This window comes from Lissotriton helveticus, chromosome 10 (genome assembly GCF_964261635.1).
Source record: "Lissotriton helveticus chromosome 10, aLisHel1.1, whole genome shotgun sequence".
Lineage (NCBI taxonomy): Eukaryota > Metazoa > Chordata > Amphibia > Caudata > Salamandridae > Lissotriton > Lissotriton helveticus.
The window spans coordinates 191945903-191964711 of NC_136071.1; the positions used below are offsets into that span (position 1 = coordinate 191945903).

At 48.3% G+C, this 18809-nt stretch overlaps 1 protein-coding gene across 1 annotated transcript in view; it reads left to right on the forward strand.

Moving 5' to 3' along the window:
* Positions 1-18809, forward strand: part of LOC144786128 (uromodulin-like) — a 649354-nt gene that overhangs the window by 607978 nt on the left and 22567 nt on the right. The window contains exon 18 of the mRNA XM_078665094.1: positions 6157-6210. Coding sequence (XP_078521220.1) covers positions 6157-6210 — 54 coding nt within the window. The remainder of the gene's footprint in view (positions 1-6156; positions 6211-18809) is intronic.

Sequence of the window (18809 nt, forward strand, 5' to 3'; positions counted from 1 at the left end):
AGGAAGTACTGTGGAACCCCAGTGTGTCAGGACGTTCTGTACTGCTGCTCCCACCGTCAGTGCCATTTGTTTGCCTCTCCGAGAATGGGGCGAGAAGGTGATGGCGTTGGGTAGGCCAAGAAGAAAATAGGCTGGGAATATCGGGATCTGTGTCTCGAAAGGGGAGTCGATCTCGTCTAGTATTTGTGACCAATACGTCCCCAGGGAAGGGCAATCCCAGAGCAGGTGAGTGAGAGTGCCCTGCACGCCGTAACCTCTCCAGCACAACGGGCTGCATGAGGGATTACTCCTATGGAGCCTTACAGGCGTCAAGTACCAGTAAGTGGCCAATTTGGTGGCCGTTTCAATGGATGCCACATTGCGAGCCGTGCGGCGGGCCCGGTGGTGAATGTCCTTCCATTCTTTCGGGGAGAGTTCCCTTCCCAGCTTGCCCTCCCACCGTAATTGCCCCGCAGTCTTCGCAGTGTCTGGGGGGCCCCTCAGGAATTTGTATAGATCTGACGTCAGGCGCGCGTCACTGTGCCTCGAGATAAGCCACCTCTCAAACAGTGTTAGCAACCGCTCCCTCCCGTACCCCTTCCTGCAGCACCCAGTGTCTGATCTGAAAATAATAAAATCGTTCCTTTTCAGGAAGCCCAAGATCGGTACGAAACTCCGCAAACGGGCTCACGCCAGAGAGATTAAAAAAAAGCCCGATGGAACGGTTAGCCTCTGGCGTCCACTGTTGAAACTCTCTATAGTCAACGCCGGGCGTGAAGTCCTAGTTCTTCACAATAGGCGTAATGGGGGTTGGCAACTTTGTAAGTCCTCTCGCAGTCGCAGTCCGATCCTAAGCCGCCATAATGGGCCGGGTCACCTCAGATAAATACAAACTGCGATGGCGATGCTGACGGGGCAGAAAGGTAACCCCCCAAAGAGTGCGAGCCGCAAGAGCCCTGTCCATAAATAACCAATGCTACTCGGATTCTGGCTGAGACTATTCCACCAATGCCCGCAGCTGAGCCGCCCGCCAATAGGTCAAAAAATCTGGGATCCCAAGACCTCCCTCCAACGAATCCCTGTAAGTGAGATCGCGGCGCATCCTGGCTCTTTGGTCCTGCCAAATAAATCGCTCTATGTCCCTCTGCAGGGTTCGTTGAACCCCGGTGGGGGGCATCAGCGGGAGTGTGTGAAAGAGGTAAAGAATTTGAGGTAACAGCACCATCTTCACTGCCGCTATGCGACCGAGCCATGAAAGGGAGTGAGGCCTCCACTTCCGGAGTGAGGTGCGCACTTGTTTCAGTAGGAGCGAGTAATTCAGTTGTCGGGTAAGAGAAGCGGTTGGTGCCACTCGGAGACCCAGATATGAGATGGCGTCCTGGACCCACTGGATCCGATAGTTCTGCCGGAGGAGCGCCAGTATCTCAGGCTCCAGGGATAAGTTAAGAGCTTGCGACTTATGTACATTGATCTGAAAGCCCGATGCTAAGGTGAATTGAGCTAGTTCGTCCAGAAAAGCCGGCAGGGAATCGCGAGGACGCTCCAGGGTCGCCACCACATCATCAGCTTAAAGACAAAGCTTATGCCCAAACCCCCCGAAGAACATCCCTCGGATCGATGGGTCATCCCAAATGCGTCGGGCTAGGGGCTCCATGTACAAGGCAAAAACCAGTGGCGACAGCAGACATCCCTGCCTAGTCCCCCGTCATATTGGGAAAGCCGCTGACGCCACCCGTACTCTGGCTGTGGGATTCGCATAGCACTGGAAAGTCCAGGCTATGAAACGCTCAGGAAGGCCAAAGTGTAGCAGGGTTGCTCAGAGATACGGCCAATGAACCCTATCAAACGCCTTCTCGGCGTCCACAGAGAGGACCATGCGTTCCGCCGGGAATCACTCGGAATGGTGCATAAGATGGAGAAGGTGTTTAGTATTATCCGAGCACTGTCATCCGGGGACAAAACCAGATTGATCCGGATCTCTCAGACCAGAAAGAAATTTAGAGAGCCGCGTCGCCAAGATGTTGGTAAATATCTTTAAGTCCACATTAAGAAGTGATATAAGGCGCTATGAGCCACAGAAACGGTGATCTTTTCCCGGCTTAGGTATTACAGTTATTAAAGCTTCCAACTTAGAGGAAGGGAAGGGAGAAGACTCGGTTGACCCTACGAAATTAAAACGCGCGCAAAAATAGGGGCCAGCTTTCCACAAACTTTCTTATAAAAACCCGAAGAGAACCCATCGGGACCTGGAAACTTGTTATGCTTAAGACAGGCAATCGCAGAGATAACCTCCTCAATGCGAATGGGGGCCTCCAGTTCCCCCACCTGGGACGGCACCAACGTGGAAGTGGCCGCTTTCTGGAGATACTGAGACGGTGCAGCATCAGGCAGTACCTGAGCCGAGTACAATGATGCATAGAATAGCCGAAAGGCTTAGACAATTGTCTCATCTTCACTACATTCCTGCCCCCCAGCATCCTGTATCAATGTCACCTTTTGCGATTGTCGCTGGGCACGGAGGCGACTGGCAAATAGGCGCCCTCATCGATCGCCCCCAACATAGAAGGAATGCGTAAGGCGTAAAGCTGCATACTCCGCCCGGTCAATATCTAGCCCAGCGAGTTGTACGCGAGCGGCTTTTAACTGTCGACAGACCCTAGGCGCTCCGGTGCGCTGGTGAATACGCTCTAGCTCCACTACTTAGGCTGACAGATGTGCGTGCTTCTCCCTTCTGTCTTCATTGTCCGCAGATGCAATGCCAATAAAGACCCCCCTAAGACCCGCCTTCATCGCCTCCCAAAGGGTCGTCATAGAAACATCTGGTGTATCGTTTAAAGCTAAGTAATCCGCTATGCTCTCCTCAATCTGTTGCACAACCGAGGGACGTTGGAGCATGATCTCCCACAGATGCCAAAATCGTCTGGTAAAGCGCCTTGGGGGAAAGGTCAGAGAGAGTCGCAACGCCGAATGGTCGGACAATGGGCAGGGGAGAATCTCAACCTCGCTAGCGCGCTGTGTGAGCAAGTTGGAAGTGAAAAGGTAGTCAATGCGATTGTACGTTTTGTGAGGGTGCGAATAAAACGTGTATGCCCTTGTGTTAGGATGTTTATGTCTCCAAATGTCAGTGAGCCTGGCATCATTCAAAAGGCGTTTCCCAGCATTGGACAATGTCCCCGTCTGACCCCATCGCTGACCTCAGCAGTCCATATCCCCATCTAAGACCAAGTTAATGTCCCCTCCTAACAAAACAGTCCTGTCCGGCAACCCTGCAATGTCCTGAATGACTGTTTTAAGGAAACCCCCTGGCCACTATTGGGAGCGTAAACTGAGGCCAGCACAAACGTATGAGTGTCTAGTGTAAAAGTATGGGCCAGGAACCTCCCCTTAATTTCAGCTTGTTGGCTACCCACACGGCCAGGAAAGCGAGATGAAACCAAGAGGGCCACCCCTGCTGTTTTGGAAGTAGCAGATGAGAACAGCTGAATCAGAAATGCCCGTGATCTAAGGCGGGGGGTAGGAAGTGTGTCTCTTGAATTAAGCATATATGGGCGTCAGTACGCTCCAAGTAAGATAGCAGTGCTGGTCTTTTAGTAGGGTTGTTAAGGCCTTTCACATTTAAGGACACAATATGAATATCGGGGACCATATGGGCGGAAGGGTAAGGCTGCAGCAATTAATCCCGCTTGGCTGAAGCACCAAGGACAGGTACAGGGACCTAGGTGAAAAACGTGGCACAGCATCGGAGGAGAAGGAGAGAACCCCATAAAGAAAGAAAAACCCCATAAAGAAACTATCCCGAACCAACAAACCCAAAAGAACGATCATATGTAGAGTTCACAAAAGTCCAAGGTAAACCGCCTGTGGTGAGACGTGGGATGGATGGAAGGGGTGCTCGCCGCCCCCCCCAACCCGGACCTATCCCAAACAGCTAGAGTAGTCCCACCGTAGTCCAGACTAAGAAGGCAAAGGTGGATGACATGCTGATAAAAACCGGCCATATCAGTCAGCGATAGTGAGGGTAGAGTCCTCCGAAAAGGAGAGGAGAACCGCTGAACGTTCCTTGGCAATAGCTTCCATATCCAGATGAGAAATCGTCCGCGAACCCTCCACTCTCCTCCAGCGGCCACCGTCCTGCCGCTGAGCGGGCTTACGGGTTTCTCAGGTCTGTCGCAGGTCGCTCCCGGGATGCGCAGGAGAGAGGACGCTTCTGCCACAGTGCAGACTTGACGGATCTTACCCTCCATTTGAAAATGAGCCTGAATGGATACCCCCAGGAGTATGCAACATCCTTGGAGCGAAGAACTGTGGTAATAGGCTGGAAATCGCGCCGCTTCTGAAGGGTGGAGGCAGCCAGGTCTTGAAAGAGGAGCGGCTTGCAGGAGCGGAATTTGATAGGATGCTTCGACCGTGCCTCTCGCAGGATACTCTCCTTCAGCTTAAAATCATGAACGCATGTCAGGATGTCGGGCGGCGGGGCTGTTGCTGACCTCCTGAGTCCCACTCGGTGCGTGCGGTCCAGCCGGATCTCCAGGTCAGGGGGACCTCCCAAAACATGGCGAAACAGATCTACCAAAAAGGCCTCTATATCAGAAGCCTCCTAACCCTGTGGAACTGCTCGAATCCAGATGTTGTTTCGACGTGAGCGGTTCTCTAGGTCTTCTGTGTGGGTTTGAAGATCTAAATGTTGCTCACGGAGGCGAACGACCTCTTGTTGAAGGTGGGACAGCTCTTCATCCCTGGCTGCTGTCTGATTCTCCAAGTCATCTACCCGCCCCCCCCCCACAGAATCAAGATCCCTGCGCATTTCCCGGATCTCAGTCGTAAGGTTTTTTTTCATGGCATGAAACTCCCTAGTAAGACCTGCAAAGAGTGACTCCAGGACAGAGCGTGTGATAGGGCCATCGATCTCCGTCGGATCCTGCTTATCAGTTACCCCTCTTGTCCGCGGCATGGCACATGCACCTCCTGCACCAGGTTTAAGAAATAATTCTTTGACGGATCTGTCCTTCCGATTCTTGGAGGTCGCCATATGGAGGGCTGGCAGCTAATGGAGGGCAGAGTAGCTCTGGTTGCACCTGGCCACCGCCCCAGCACTTCGCAATGTCGCGCTGAACCAAAGTCGTGGAGAGAGCGCCTATGCTCCTGCCCACGTACCGATGTGTAATCTTGCCCCTTTACTTGGTGGCGGACCCCTGACAACCCAAAAGGAGCTCTTTCAACGTTGGCAGGTCCCAAAATAGGTCAGGGCCTGGGGGTTACACAGCCCGAGTCAATACCTGTAGGCAAGGGTGTAGCTAAGCCCCAAGTCAGGTGTCAGGAGTTCTGAGGTCCTACTCGGGCTCTCGGGAAGTGCATCCAGTTGGCAGCTGTGCCCTCTCCAGCCGCGCCACAGCCCCAATGTCCAGAAGAGCGACGGGGCACCTGAGGCGGAATCAGCTGCTCCAGCCGTTATGCCGCTGGTTGTTTGTGCTAACTGCGAGGATGATAGGCAAGCCGGCCCCCGGCAAAAATGTATAAGCACCGCCCCACCAGACACCTCTCGCGCCTGCTGGACACTCCAGATGCAGACCAGACTCGCCGCGTAGGCCTCACAATGAGGTCACCCTCTTCCTGCTGCTGTCCCCAGGAGGAAGGCAGGCCCCAACCACTGTTGCTATGGCCCGCTACGCGCTGGCAAAGCCTGCAGGGGACCTCACGATGCCACAGAGAAGCCGCCCCAATGGCGCCCAGCAACTTAGCCGCCACTAGGCTCCTCTCATAGTTTATCTTTTTAAAGTGTGATTCAGAATAGTTACATTGAATTGTTCTGTCCTTTCAGTCTGTAAGGACCATTGTTTTCTGGATTAACTAGTACCCAGGTCTTTCTGATTCCCTTTGTGTTACCCCAGTATTTTCTAATGGATGAATATATAAATCAAGCACTTGGCCCGTGCTCTGCTTGCATCGGGATTGGAGTTTCCCCGTCTGCTCACAATTAGGGCCTTATTCTGCATATCATGACAATTTACTTAATCTACGTTGGATTCGAAACATTTCTTTGGGCAAATAAAATTAATAACCACTTCACATGCCACTTCTTGAGAGAATTGACATGTGGAATAGAAGGTATGTCTTGAGTACAAATTTTCTTTGCAGTCTGTCATGGCTGTTGATATAATTTATTCTTCTGTTTTTTAGACTATGCGCAAGTCAATGTGTCAGTGCCTGAGGCTCATCTCTCTGTCTCATATGGTAAGTTTGCTTTTTATCATTAGAAGTTTGATCAATTTGTTAACCTTTGTAAATGTTTTGAGGATATTCATGTTCATTTTAACATAGTTTTATCTGTATGCTAATTCCTTCTTTAATATGTGTCTTGCAATGTTGTCTTAAGATAGAACAGTGTGAAATCAACATGTCTGAAAGTTTTCCAAAAACTGATTATGAAAAACATGTTTTTGTATTTTCCTTTTCAATTCTTTGGAGAATAAAGTGTTGTATCAATAATAGTTAGTCAGTTCCAATAGGTTAGAATAGTTCCTTAAATTAATGTATATTGGCTAATGAAAACTTTAAATAGTTAATACAAAATCAGTAGGGCGAGAGAAGCTCCATGTCCACTGCTGTGGACCATGGGCGTATTTAGCAAAGTTAATATTCCCCCAATGGCCCTCCAAAAGATATGGTGAAAATACGTGTAATGGTAACATTTAAATGCTTTCTCGGTTACTATTTTATGATTTCCTGTTGAAACCTCCAAATTGTTTTTCAGTATTTGGAAATAATGTCCCTGATGCTTAGTGAGTTTTCTCTATGTGCATCAGGGATATTATAACTTAGACGGTGTTACCAGCCTGGGAAAAAGGTCCACCTTAATTAGTGTGGAGTTTCTGATGTTGCAAGGAAGGCCACATTGGAAAAGATGCACCACTGGAGGGTCATTTCCAACCGAAGAACCCAATAAGGTCACATCATTTAAAATAAAGCTGCTCCCCAACTTTTCATGAGGAAAAAGAGCCAAGATGTTGGCAGAAAGAGATATTCACCAATTCATTGTGAATGTCATTTTCCTGCCCACCTCTACATGTCCTACGTTAAGTTAAACATCACACTATGTCATTTTTTGGAGTCCTCAACTTCAGAGCTCTATCACTTAACAATAGTAATCATAGATACCATAGTTTCCTCTTATGCAAGTTATCATCTAATAGCTCTGTCTCTTTCCTTCCTTTTGTTATCGCCTTTATGTCTAAGGTTTTTTATTTGCTAGAGAGTGTTTTCGGGTATAGTGTAGATATCAATGATGAACAAGAAACAAAATAATTCATCCATCACAAGGAATGATATTTTTCCTTCAGAATGCATTAGGCAAATAGAGAAGCAAAGGAAGAATGTTGAATCTCAGCCTTATGTGGGCCATAAAACAAATAGTCGTTTAATCTGTCTTTCAGGTTGAGAAATGGGGTGATTCTGTGATGACCAGATTTACAGTAGACATCAGAGTTCTACTCCCATCATGTTCACCGCAAACATAAGTCCTGAATGAGGTCTAAATCTTGTCATGCTTTAGCACTTTTTCTTAGGAAAATTGCTGCTAACTTCTCCATCGCCGCAAAGTGGCACATCTTTGTCACCACACTTGCATCGAGGGAGGGTAGTTGTATTTCCAAATCTGGATGATCATAAGTCATGTTGCAAGGAGCATGTGGGTGGTTTGGCACCTAGCATAGATAGTGTTGCGTAATCCCCTTCACCCTCAGTATAAACAAATCAATCAATCAATCAATCAATCAATCAATCAAGCATTTGTATAGCGCGCTACTCACCCGGAGGGTCTCAAGGCGCTTGGGGAGGGGGGATCCGCTACTGCTCGAACAGCCAGGTCTTGAGCTGCTTCCTGAAGGCGAGGTGGTCCTGGGTCCGGCGGAGATGGGTCGGGAGGGAGTTCCAGGTCTTGGCAGCGAGGTAGGAGAAGGACCTTCCCCCTGTGGTGGCTCTTCGGATGCGGGGGACGGCAGCGAGGGCGTGGCTGGTCGATCGAAGCTGGCGTTTGGGAGCGTAGAAATTGAGGCGGCTGTTGAGGTATCCTGGGCCTTGGTTGTGCAGGGCTTTGTGTGCGTGGGTGAGGAGACGGAAGGTGATTCTCTTGTTGACCGGGAGCCAGTGCAGGTCTCTCAGGTGTCCGGAGATGTGGTTGCGACGGGGGATGTCCAGGATGAGTCTTGCTGAGGCGTTCTGGATCCGCTGGAGTCTCTTCTGGAGTTTGGCAGTGGTTCCGGCGTAGAGGGAGTTGCCGTAGTCCAGTCGGCTGGTGACGAGGGCCTGGGTGACCGTCTTCCTGGTCTCGGTGGGGATCCACCGGAAGATCTTGCGTAGCATGCGTAGGATGTTGAAGCACGACGAGGAGACGGCGTTGAGAGGGAGGAGTCCAGGATGAAGCCCAGGTTGCGTGCGTGGTCTGTTGGTTTGGGTGCGATGCCTAGGGCGGGGGGCCACCAGGAGTCGTCCCAGGCGGAGGGTGAGGATCCCAGGATGAGGACTTCCGTCTTGTCCGAGTTCAGTTTCAGGCGGCTGTTCTTCATCCATTCAGCTACCTCTTTCATCCCTTCGTGTAGGTTGGCTCTGGCGGTGGCGGGGTCGTTGGTGAGGGAGAGGATCAGCTGGGTGTCGTCGGCGTAGGAGATGATGTTGAGGTTGTGCTGGCGTGCGATGGCTGCGAGGGGACTCATGTAGACGTTGAAGAGGGTTGGGCTGAGCGAGGAGCCTTGAGGAACGCCGCAGATGACTTCGGTGGCTTCTGATCTGAAAGGGGGGAGGCGGACTCTCTGTGTCCTTCCGGAGAGGAAGGAGATGGTCCACTCCAGTGCCTGCTCCTGGATTCCGACGTTGCTGAGGCGCTGTACTAGGGTACGGTGGCAGACAGTGTCGAAGGCCGCGGAGAGGTCTAGGAGGATGAGGGACGCTGTTTCTCCGTTGTCGAGCAGAACTCGGATGTCATCGGTGGCTGCGATCAGGGCGGTCTCGGTGCTGTGGTTGGCCCGGAAGCCAGACTGCGAGAGGTCGAGGGATCCGTTCGTCTCGAGGAAGGCGGCCAGCTGCTTGTTGACGGTCTTCTCGATGACTTTAGCGGGGAACGGGAGCAGCGAGATGGGTCGGTAGTTCTTGAGGTCGGAGGGGTCGGCTGATGGCTTCTTTAGTAGGGCGCTGAGTTTGGCGTGCTTCCAGTTCTCCGGGAAGGTGGCGGTGTTGAAGGAGGTGTTGATGATGTCCCGCAGGTGGGGTGCGATGACAGCGTCGGCCTTGTTGAAGACGTGGTGAGGGCAAGGGTCGGTCGGAGATCCGGAGTGGATGGAGTTCATCGTGCGGACGGTGTCTTCGGTGCTGATCGGGGTCCAGGCGCGGAGGGTGGTGGTGGGGGGCGGTGGTTCGGTCGTGGCGTGCGTCGGTTGAGTGCTGAAGCTGTTGTGTATGTCTGCGATCTTGTTGTGGAAGTAGGAGGCGAGGGAGTTGCAGAGGTCTTGCGAAGGGGTGATGTCGTTGTTTCCGGCGTTGGGGTTGGAGAGCTCTTTAACAATGTTGAAGAGTTCCTTGCTGTTGTGTGCGTTTTTGACCAGTCGTTCCTTGAAAGCAGTTTTCTTGGTGGTGTGGATCAGTTGGTGGTGTTTTCGGGTGGCGAGCTTGAGGGCAGTCATGTTGTCCGGTGTTGGGTCTCTGCGCCAGGCTTTCTCAAGGGCTCTGCAGTTCTTCTTCAAGTTCTTGAGTTCGTCGGTGAACCATGGGGCTTTCTTGCTGCCGGGTCTGCTAGGCGGGGTCCTCAGAGGGGCGAGGTCATCTGCGCAGTCGCTGATCCACTTCGTGAGGTTGGTGGCCGCTTGGCTGGGGTTCGTTGCGCTGGTGGGTGGGTTCTTGCTCAAACACTAACACCAAGGAATGTATTGGAATAACCTTCCCTTTTATAGCTTGTATGTTGGCTGTAATTCCAAAAGGCCTTTATTCGAAGACAAGACCACACAACATGTCTGAGCATCTCTTTCTGGTCACAAACTCTTCGACATGCATCCAAGCCTCTATGTATTTTTGTCCCATTATTCATGGGTAAGATACCAGTATATCAAGGCATTATGGGCATTTTCCTGAACATCTTTAAATCTTCAACAAATGAACGTCTTGGCTGCCTGTGTCTGTAAAATGAACACACAACACTTCACATTGAACTCACTGTAAAAATGCCTAAGTGTTAATGGATACTCTCTTTTTCAAACGCGGAAGTGGCTATCCAATATGCCTGCCCTAAAATCCAGGTTACATGCTAAGAGAATTGGAGAAGATAGGATCGATGACTCTCTCTTCAGTTAAAACCATCCCCTGTGGTGTAACAAACCAGTTGTATCTTTCAGTGGGTCACTCATTTGTCATTAATGTTTCAGAGGTAAGCAGATACCATGACGGAAGGAAATTGAATATTGTTGTTCGAGTAGGACCCATGGCTTTGCCATTCTCAATCATTTCCACTCCAAAACCAGTGGGAGCTGGGCTCCATGTACATACTTTCTTTTCTTCATGAAGGAAGCCCAAGCCACCATCACCCAATAACTGATAAAGACACAATCTTGCAATCGTTGGTTTCTTGTCATTTATATAGAAGGCTACTAAGTTCAGTTTGACATTTTTGGAATATGTCTCTTGGGACCCATACGGGGAAGAGTTTGCCATGTAGGAAATTGTTGTGCTATGTTGGTAAGTTGTGGCAAGGGATTTTAATACATGGTTTTCCCCTAGAGAAAGACTTTAGGGCCTCCTCCTCAAATACGAATCCTAAATTGTGCAACCAAAAGACTGGGAAAGTTGTATGCATTTAAATCTTTACTTCCTTTACGTAGGAAGTTTCTTAAATATTTGATCAGACTAAAGGGCCAAAGTAGACAATGTTTCTTGAAAAAGTGAGAAAAGCAGACTGAAAGCTGTAAGTGTAGATTTTGAGCAATACATCTGAAAGCCAGACATTTTCAATAAGCCCTCTAGAGTCTAATACAGAGTGGGTAGCAAGCTATCAGGGTAGATCTAAATGAAAAAATAAAGGATATAATCTGCAAATAAAAACAAGTTAAGATACCTCATGTAACTTTTAATGCTTGATTCAAAGTTAGTCATGTCTAAAATGTTCAATAAGTAACTTGATTCCATGCGGTCATACACATTTTTGGTGTTAAGAGATATGAGGACAAAACAAATGTTTTTCATGTACTTCTATTAACATCAGGATCATGGCAGTCTGCCATTATCATGCTTTATCCTATATTTAGTAAATCCTGGCTGTAGGGCAAGTCTAGAAGTCAGCCACCCTCCCATCAAGCAACCAGTAGCTTTATATAGATTTTCTGATCACAGTTTATTTATTTATTTATTTATTGGTTTGTATAGCGCTAGAATCACTCCAAAGGAGTATCTCCGCGCTTTGGAACCGGTGAACAGCAGGCGTGAGAAATGGAGGTGTTGTTAGACATCATTTTTAAACAGGATGGTTTTTAAACGTTTTCGAAATGTGAGATGTTCTTTACATTGTCTCAGTGACAGAGGGAGTTTGTTCCAGAGCATGGGACCAGCAATGGAGAGGGCTTTACCTCCATGTCCGGACTTCTTAGCGCGGGGAACTACCAGAAGGAGGTCTTTGCTCGATCTAAGAGAACGTATTGGAACGTAGGGAACAAATTTCTGTTCGAGATAAACGGGCCCTTGTCCGTTTAAGCACTTATGGATCAAGCAGCAAATTTTAAATTTGGCTCTTTGTCGAATTGGGAACCAATGCAGCTGTTCAAGTAGGGGCCTGGAGGCAGTTCTCGGGGGGGGGCATTCAGAACAAGGCGAGCTGCCGTGTTCTGAATGACTTGTAGCTTAGCCAGCACTCCTTCGTTTGCAGAGAGCAGCAAGCCATTGCAGTAGTCGATCCGACTAAGGATCAGTGCTTGGACGAGGGTTTTCTTAACCGAGTCAGGTAGCAAAGGGAAAACTTTGCGAAGTAGACTGATGGTATAGAAGCATATCCCTGAGATGTAACTTGTGTGTTGTTTCAGTGACAGATCGTGGTCAAACCGAATTCCCAGGTTCTTCACGACCTGTTTGGGTTCAGGGACTGCTCCTAAGTCTGACGGCCACCATTCAGGAGTCCATAGAATTTTTGCCTCCCCAAACAGCATAACCTCCGTTTTGTTGACATTACATTGGAGGTAGTTAGTAGACATTCATTTTGCCACTGCCTTCATGCCTGAAGAAAAAGAGTTCCTAACCTCAGCGGACAGAGTTTTAAAAGGAAAAAGGAGCTGCGTGTCATCTGCGTATGATACGGGGATGAAGCCGTATCTACGCAGTACTCCAGCCAGGGGTGCCACATAGATATTAAAAAGGGTTGGGCTCAAACAGGAGCCCTGTGGCACCCCCTTTGAAATCTCTGTTTCCACTGAGCGATATGCACCCATGGTGACTCTCTGGGTGCGATCGGTTAGGAAGCTCTTTAAACAGTCAAGGACTTTATTCTTAATGCCAGCGTTCGACAACCGTTCAGTCAAGATGGAATGAGACACGGTGTTGAACGCTGCAGACAGATCTAATAGAACCAGTATGACTGAGAAGCCCTTGTCCTGGTACATGTAATGGTCATCAGTGACAGACAGGAGGGTGGATTCTGTACTATATTTGGGGCGCAACCCTGACTGGGAGTAGTCCAGGGCATTGGCGAGTTCGATATGACCGGATAGATGGCGGTTCACATGTTTCTCTATAATTTTCCCCAGAAATGGTAATAGGGAAATGGGTCTTAAGTTGGTTAGATCAGACCATGGAGTGACAGTGTTTTTCCTTATCGGTCTGACAAGAGCTCGTTTCCACTCCTTGGGAACAACGCCTGAGGTAAGTGAGAGATTCACTAATTCAGTGATCTTTGGGCAAAGTTGTTCTGCCAGTACAGGCATTAACCTGGCAGGGATGGTGTCATCTGGACTCCCACTCTTAATCTGCTTTATTAGTATAGATGTTTCTTGTAATGAGATTGGAGGAAAGGTATCCAAGGAGTATTTATCCAATCTTGCATCTGTTTGTGTCTGAAGAAGTACTAAGTATATGGGAGTGGCTTGGTTTGTGCACACTATTTTATCATAGATAGTATTGATTTTTTTGGTGAAAAAACAAGAGATTTCATCACACAGCTGTTGGGAGGCCATCTGAGGGGATTCGCATGCAGTAGGTTTAGCGAATGTTTGAAGGATTTGAAAAAGAACCCTAGGGGAGTTCCCTGCCTCCTGTATTTGTGATGCAATGTGTGTTTTTCGCGCTGTGCGAATCGCTTTGTGGTAGAAGGATAGGGCATCCCAGTATTTTCTTTTATCCTCTTGAAGATGGGTCGTTCTCCATCTTTTTTCTAGTTTCCTTGCTCCTAATTTCAATGTTCTTAAATGATCGGAAAACCAGATTTCTTGCTTTTTAGCTGGCCTAGATTTGAAATGCTTCAATGGGGCAATTTGATCTATGGCTCTCTTTGTTTCTCCTTCAAATCTTTTAAGAGCAGTTTCAATAGTTTCTTGAGGTAGGAGAACCGGGGAATTGAATTTTTCACCAAAGGTGGAGTTAGTAACTTTATGCCACTGTCTGCGGACACTAGGTAGTGAACTGGAGCAAGAAGGGATAGGCGCCAGGTAGGGGGTACTAAATTCTATGACAAAATGGTCAGTCCAGCTCACCTGGGTAGCCGGTGGGCAAGGGCCAAGCGGGACGTTGGAGAATATCAGGTCTAGGGTATGACCTGCCTGATGCGTAGGTCCACCGTTCCTTAATATTAATCCTAAGGATGATAGATCTGCTAGTAGGGATTGTGCTTCCTTGCAGTCTGATTTCTCACTGTGTATGTTAAAATCTCCAACAAGAATGAATTTACTATTATAGTTGATATGTGGGGCTAATAGTTCAACCAAAATATTAGAGAAATTATTGGAGGGACCCGGCGGCCGATAAACTAAAGCACCTTTATAGTTTTCTTTGGGGGATGTGTGTATTGTGAAAACTACAATTTCAATTTCGGAAGACGTGAGTTTGTCTAGGACCGAGATGGTCAGCTCATCTTTATAAACAATAGCAATCCCACCGCCAGTTTTCGCTGGACGGTCTAGCCTAAGTATCTTATAGTTGCAGGGGATTCCTAAAGTTATGGCTGGGGTACTGTGTGGTTTAAGCCACGTTTCGGTGAGGTAGCATACCTCAGGTTGTTTGGAGGAAATTAGATCCCAGACCTCAGCAGTATGTTTAGAAAGAGATCTGATATTACACAGGATGTTAGTAGACCCTAATGGAGGGTCATCAGCAGCTTTCGAAATAGAAGTAGGGGGAGACAGAGGATTGGGGCAACTTCTATATGACGTATTTCTCATATGCGTAGAAAATTGCGTGTGGCACAAACAGCAAGAGAAAGGTCCTTCCACCTCTGGTAGCATGCTGCAGCTTACGCCAGGTGTATAGTGTGTATTTAAACTCAGCAGTACCTGTGAAGTGTAAGTCAGCCTTTCCTGGGTGGATACACAGGGCATAGATATAGAGTCCTCCATGTCCCTGGCCCGTTCTGGCGCGGACGGGCGCAGACGGGCAGGTCTTAGGCTGGTCTTTGGCGCCATCGAAGGCACCCCTCTGCGCGCAACCGCTGTGCGCTTGGGCTGACGACTGGCTAAATAGTCCTTCTCAAGTGGTGCTGCTAGAGCGCTAACTGGTCGCCTACCACGGGGTTGCTGGGCGTGTCTGGCTCTTACCTGTCCTGCCCTCCGCTCAACGGTATTGGTTACCGAGTCGGACCAGGGCGGGTAGGTTTGATCACTGAGCACAGACCAGAAGTCAGCCCACGAGCCCCTTACAGTTTTAGGGAGTGATTTCTTCGTGCACAGAGGGTGAGTGTTTAAAATTTGTAGTCAATTCCAGACACAAAGTGCAATATTTAAAAAGGTTTTCAAGTGACATGCGGCGCGAGTGAATACTTTAAAATTCTTATTCAATTTTAAAAATGATTCGTCAGCAATGTCATAGTTCTTTGAGACCCACATGCAATTGGTCCCATGTCTGACCTCAGTAAAAGGGTTAGGGTTGAGTCCACGATAGGTAAATGAAACTGAAACTGAGGTTAAAAATGAATTGCAGATTTTAAATATGGAGTCAGTCAGTAGATCACTATGTTCTTTGTAAAAAAAGAAGCTGGAAAGCTATCTGAGCTGGCACCCTGCCCATAAGCATTGCTCTGCTTTTATTGCCATGTCAACTCTCCTGTAGATATCAGTGTTTCCAATTCTCAGCTTACGCATGATCTAACCAGTGATAGAGGTCCCCAGACAGGTAGTTATACTGTTCCAGTGAGACACAGGCGTGTGATTGACAGTGAAAATATTAGTACACTGAGAAATCTTTTATTATGATACCATCATCAGTGTGGAGAATGCTATTGGAATTGCTAATCTGTCTAACATGATTTGAACCTTCCTAATCCTAAAGGCCATTAGATGATTGGGTTTCCTCCCTTGATCATAACACGGTTTTGGGTTAGTGTATTTTCTAGGCTGACTCATATCAATAGACCCACTAATTTCCCTGTAACCTTGCTCAGGACTCTTTAAGCTGTACTGGAACAATCTCCTTAAAGTCCTGCCACCAGATATCTGTTGTTCCATGTCCTGCCTCATGTTTTGGGCTACCTTTATAATGATGGTGGTATGTGTGTTTAACTCCCCTGAAACACTTCTTTTGCAGCATCCCAGGCCATGTTCCAGGACACGATATGCTTTGCACATTAGTGTTTAAAGGCATTCTATTCATACTTCTGAAAGCTATACTCATAAACGCAATTGCAACTTTCAACCTTTGAGATGGGTGGTGTCATCACTGGGTAGTCTAAAACTAGCAACATGGGGGTGTCAACAGGAATCAGGTTCCAATATCAAAATGGCGTTCAGGAATAGAAGCCTATGAATCCGTGTAAGAAACTGGGTTGTTGGTTGAGGGAGGTGAAACCAGCTCAGGCAACAGCCACAATCGCTGTCAGGGTGAACCACTAAAGTCTTTAAATTAACCTTTGCTTAACCCTCTTGTAGTTTGGCACAAAAGCAGTCAGGCTTATCTTCGAGGCAATGTGCAAAGTATTTATGCAGCACACAAACAGCTATAAAGTGATAGCAGAAGAAAAATCCGACACCAATTTAGAAACATAGTAAATTTTAATAAATATTTTGACACCAGAATGCCAACCAGTGTTATGAAGAACCAGTGTTACATAGTTTTAAAGTTTAAAGTGAAATCTATTGCCTAAAAGATCAAAGCACCAACCGCTGACATCTAGTTGCGCAAGGCCGGGGCAAAGTCGAATGTTATGGCCGACCGCGTGTAGGGCGGGTCCGATGCAGGAAGTGGATTGGGCCCGGTCTCCATTTACCTTTGAACTTTGAAGAAATATTGTAGGAAAATATCTCAGAAGGTAAAGTTTAGCGGGCCAAGGCAGCTGCCGGTGTCCAAGGAGGAGGCGTTGCGTTGGGGAGGCGCAAACTAAAGTCACCATGAAGAATCCTTCATTTGGACTTAGGTTCTAATTAAGCCTGTCGGAGTTCGCGGAGCTACGCGGAACTCCGCGAAGTGCAAAAAAAACTCTGCGCGCTATGCGAAGCTCCCCAACGTGCAGAGTGCTTTAGATAAATGCTGTTCGGGATGATTTTCGGTGCCAGACGCTTGTCTGCACTGTCCAATCAACACGAATGGCACCATGCACAGCGCAAGCGGGCGCTGCTTCCTTTTCTGCCGCTCAAGTACAATTTTACTCGAGCCGCAGCTTTCTCAACGCGAATGGACGGTTTCTCAACGCGAACAGTCACAAGCAAATGCGACCACTCACAATGAGAAATCTGACTGCCTGCATTAAGAAATCTCACCAGGAGGTTGATTTTCCACCCTCTCGATCTCCAACTTGAGGTTGACTATCGCGAACGAGGAAAAATCTTGTCGGGACGCGAACTCAATGTAACGCGGAGCGTGGAAAACTCCGCAAAATCTGCAAGCGGAGCGGAGTTCACCGCCCAGGGTTAGTTCTGATTACGAGTTTGGCGGTGTGGGAGCGGGCCGCCACGCCATAGCCACGCTTCCACACCACAACACTCGACCCCCAGCCGGATTAGAACTTTTCTCCTGGTATAGGAGGTGGACCCAGGAGTGACCCACGGCAGTGCCATGCTAAGGCTCATATGTGAACCTTAGCAAAGCAGGGCTGAAGGAGTACCAAAGCCTGTTCCTGCACGGCATAGACTGTGAAGCTCATGCCATGAAGGAACAAGGGGTGCAAGCACATAGGGGGGCACACCATGTGCCCCCTTGTATGCATATCCAGGCCTTGAGAAAAACGCCACTCTTTTCATGGCGGGCTCACTGCCATGAAAATTGTGGCGTTGAGGAAACTTGTAATATGCTTGGCAGTGCTCGGCAGCATATTGCGTGCCACCGCCGAGGGATCACAGATCCCCGGCGGTTGCAGTGGTCCAATGGCGGTCTGAGCACCAAACTTGTAATAGGGTGGTCGAACCGCCGGTGTAGCGTGCCGCACAGCCACCATCAGTTTGGTGGTCCATCGGACCCCCAAACTCATAATCAGGCCCTTAGTCTCCATTTTGAAAGTCGAAAATTCCCAGAGGGTTGAAGCTGCAGGCTGTAGCCAACAAGGGCTCCATGAACCTGGTACCCCTTCTGAGTGAAGCCGCTAAACAGGATGTACTGCTGCAGAGAAAAGTGAAGTGGGAGCTGCTGCAAAGTCATGCCTACCAGCACAGCACCTTTGGCGGATTGATGAGCAGTTAAGTCCCAGTCTCCTCTCCTTTCTCAGAGCACATTTTGGCCAGACATGTTCTAATTCCAAGATTTTGGATTTGGGCTGTCTGAGTACCTGTAGCACCACTTTCAAGGGTCCAGAACTGAAGAGGCACCGCTTGGAGGGTCAGAACTCACTCAGGCAGGGCCCAGGTGTGGGTTCAAGATGGTTGCAGTACTTCTTGGTGCAGCAAAGGGGTATTGAAGTGCACAGCAGGCCACAGAAGCAGGCTGTCCTCTGAGAGTCCTTCTGCAGGTCCATACCTAGTGCTTTCTTTGAAATAGGAGACCACTCTAGAATTTCCCGTTTCAAAACTGCTTGGAATTTCCTGCATCTCTGCCCTGACTCCAGCCCGGCTACAGACACAAAAGACTAGTGTGAAAACAGAGCACAGCCTATTGACTTGCAAGTGAGCCTGTGCCCAGCTTTGCCCCATCCTCTCTCAGATGGACCATCCAGGCACACCTAATCCCTCTATTATGTGGCGGAGTGAGAGGAATATACCAAGGTCCACTGCCACTCACTCCCAGTAGTCATGTGATCGGGGTACACCAAATATTTTGAGCAGGGGAATGCCAACTTTCTAAAAGGGGCACTTTAAGAAATCTGACTTTACCATTATAGAGGATTTAAAATTACAATGTCTCAGACACCAAACATGACTTTCCTACTTGTTCCTAATCAAATGTTAGCACGTAGTAAATGTAATAACATAAAATGACCTAATGTTATTCTATGGAAAAGTTAGGCCTTACAGTAGAGAAAAACGAATTTAAGAGTTTTTCACTATCAGGGCATGTTCAAGTACATGTCCAACTTTTTAATATCAATGCACCCTGCCCTATGGGCTCTCTTGGGCCTACCTTCGGGGTGAATTGCATGCATTAAAAAGGACATTTTAGGCTTTACAAAGGGGTTATTTTGCCAAGTCTAATAGGCAGTTTAAAACTGCTAGCAGGCTGGAATGTCAAGCTAGACACATGTT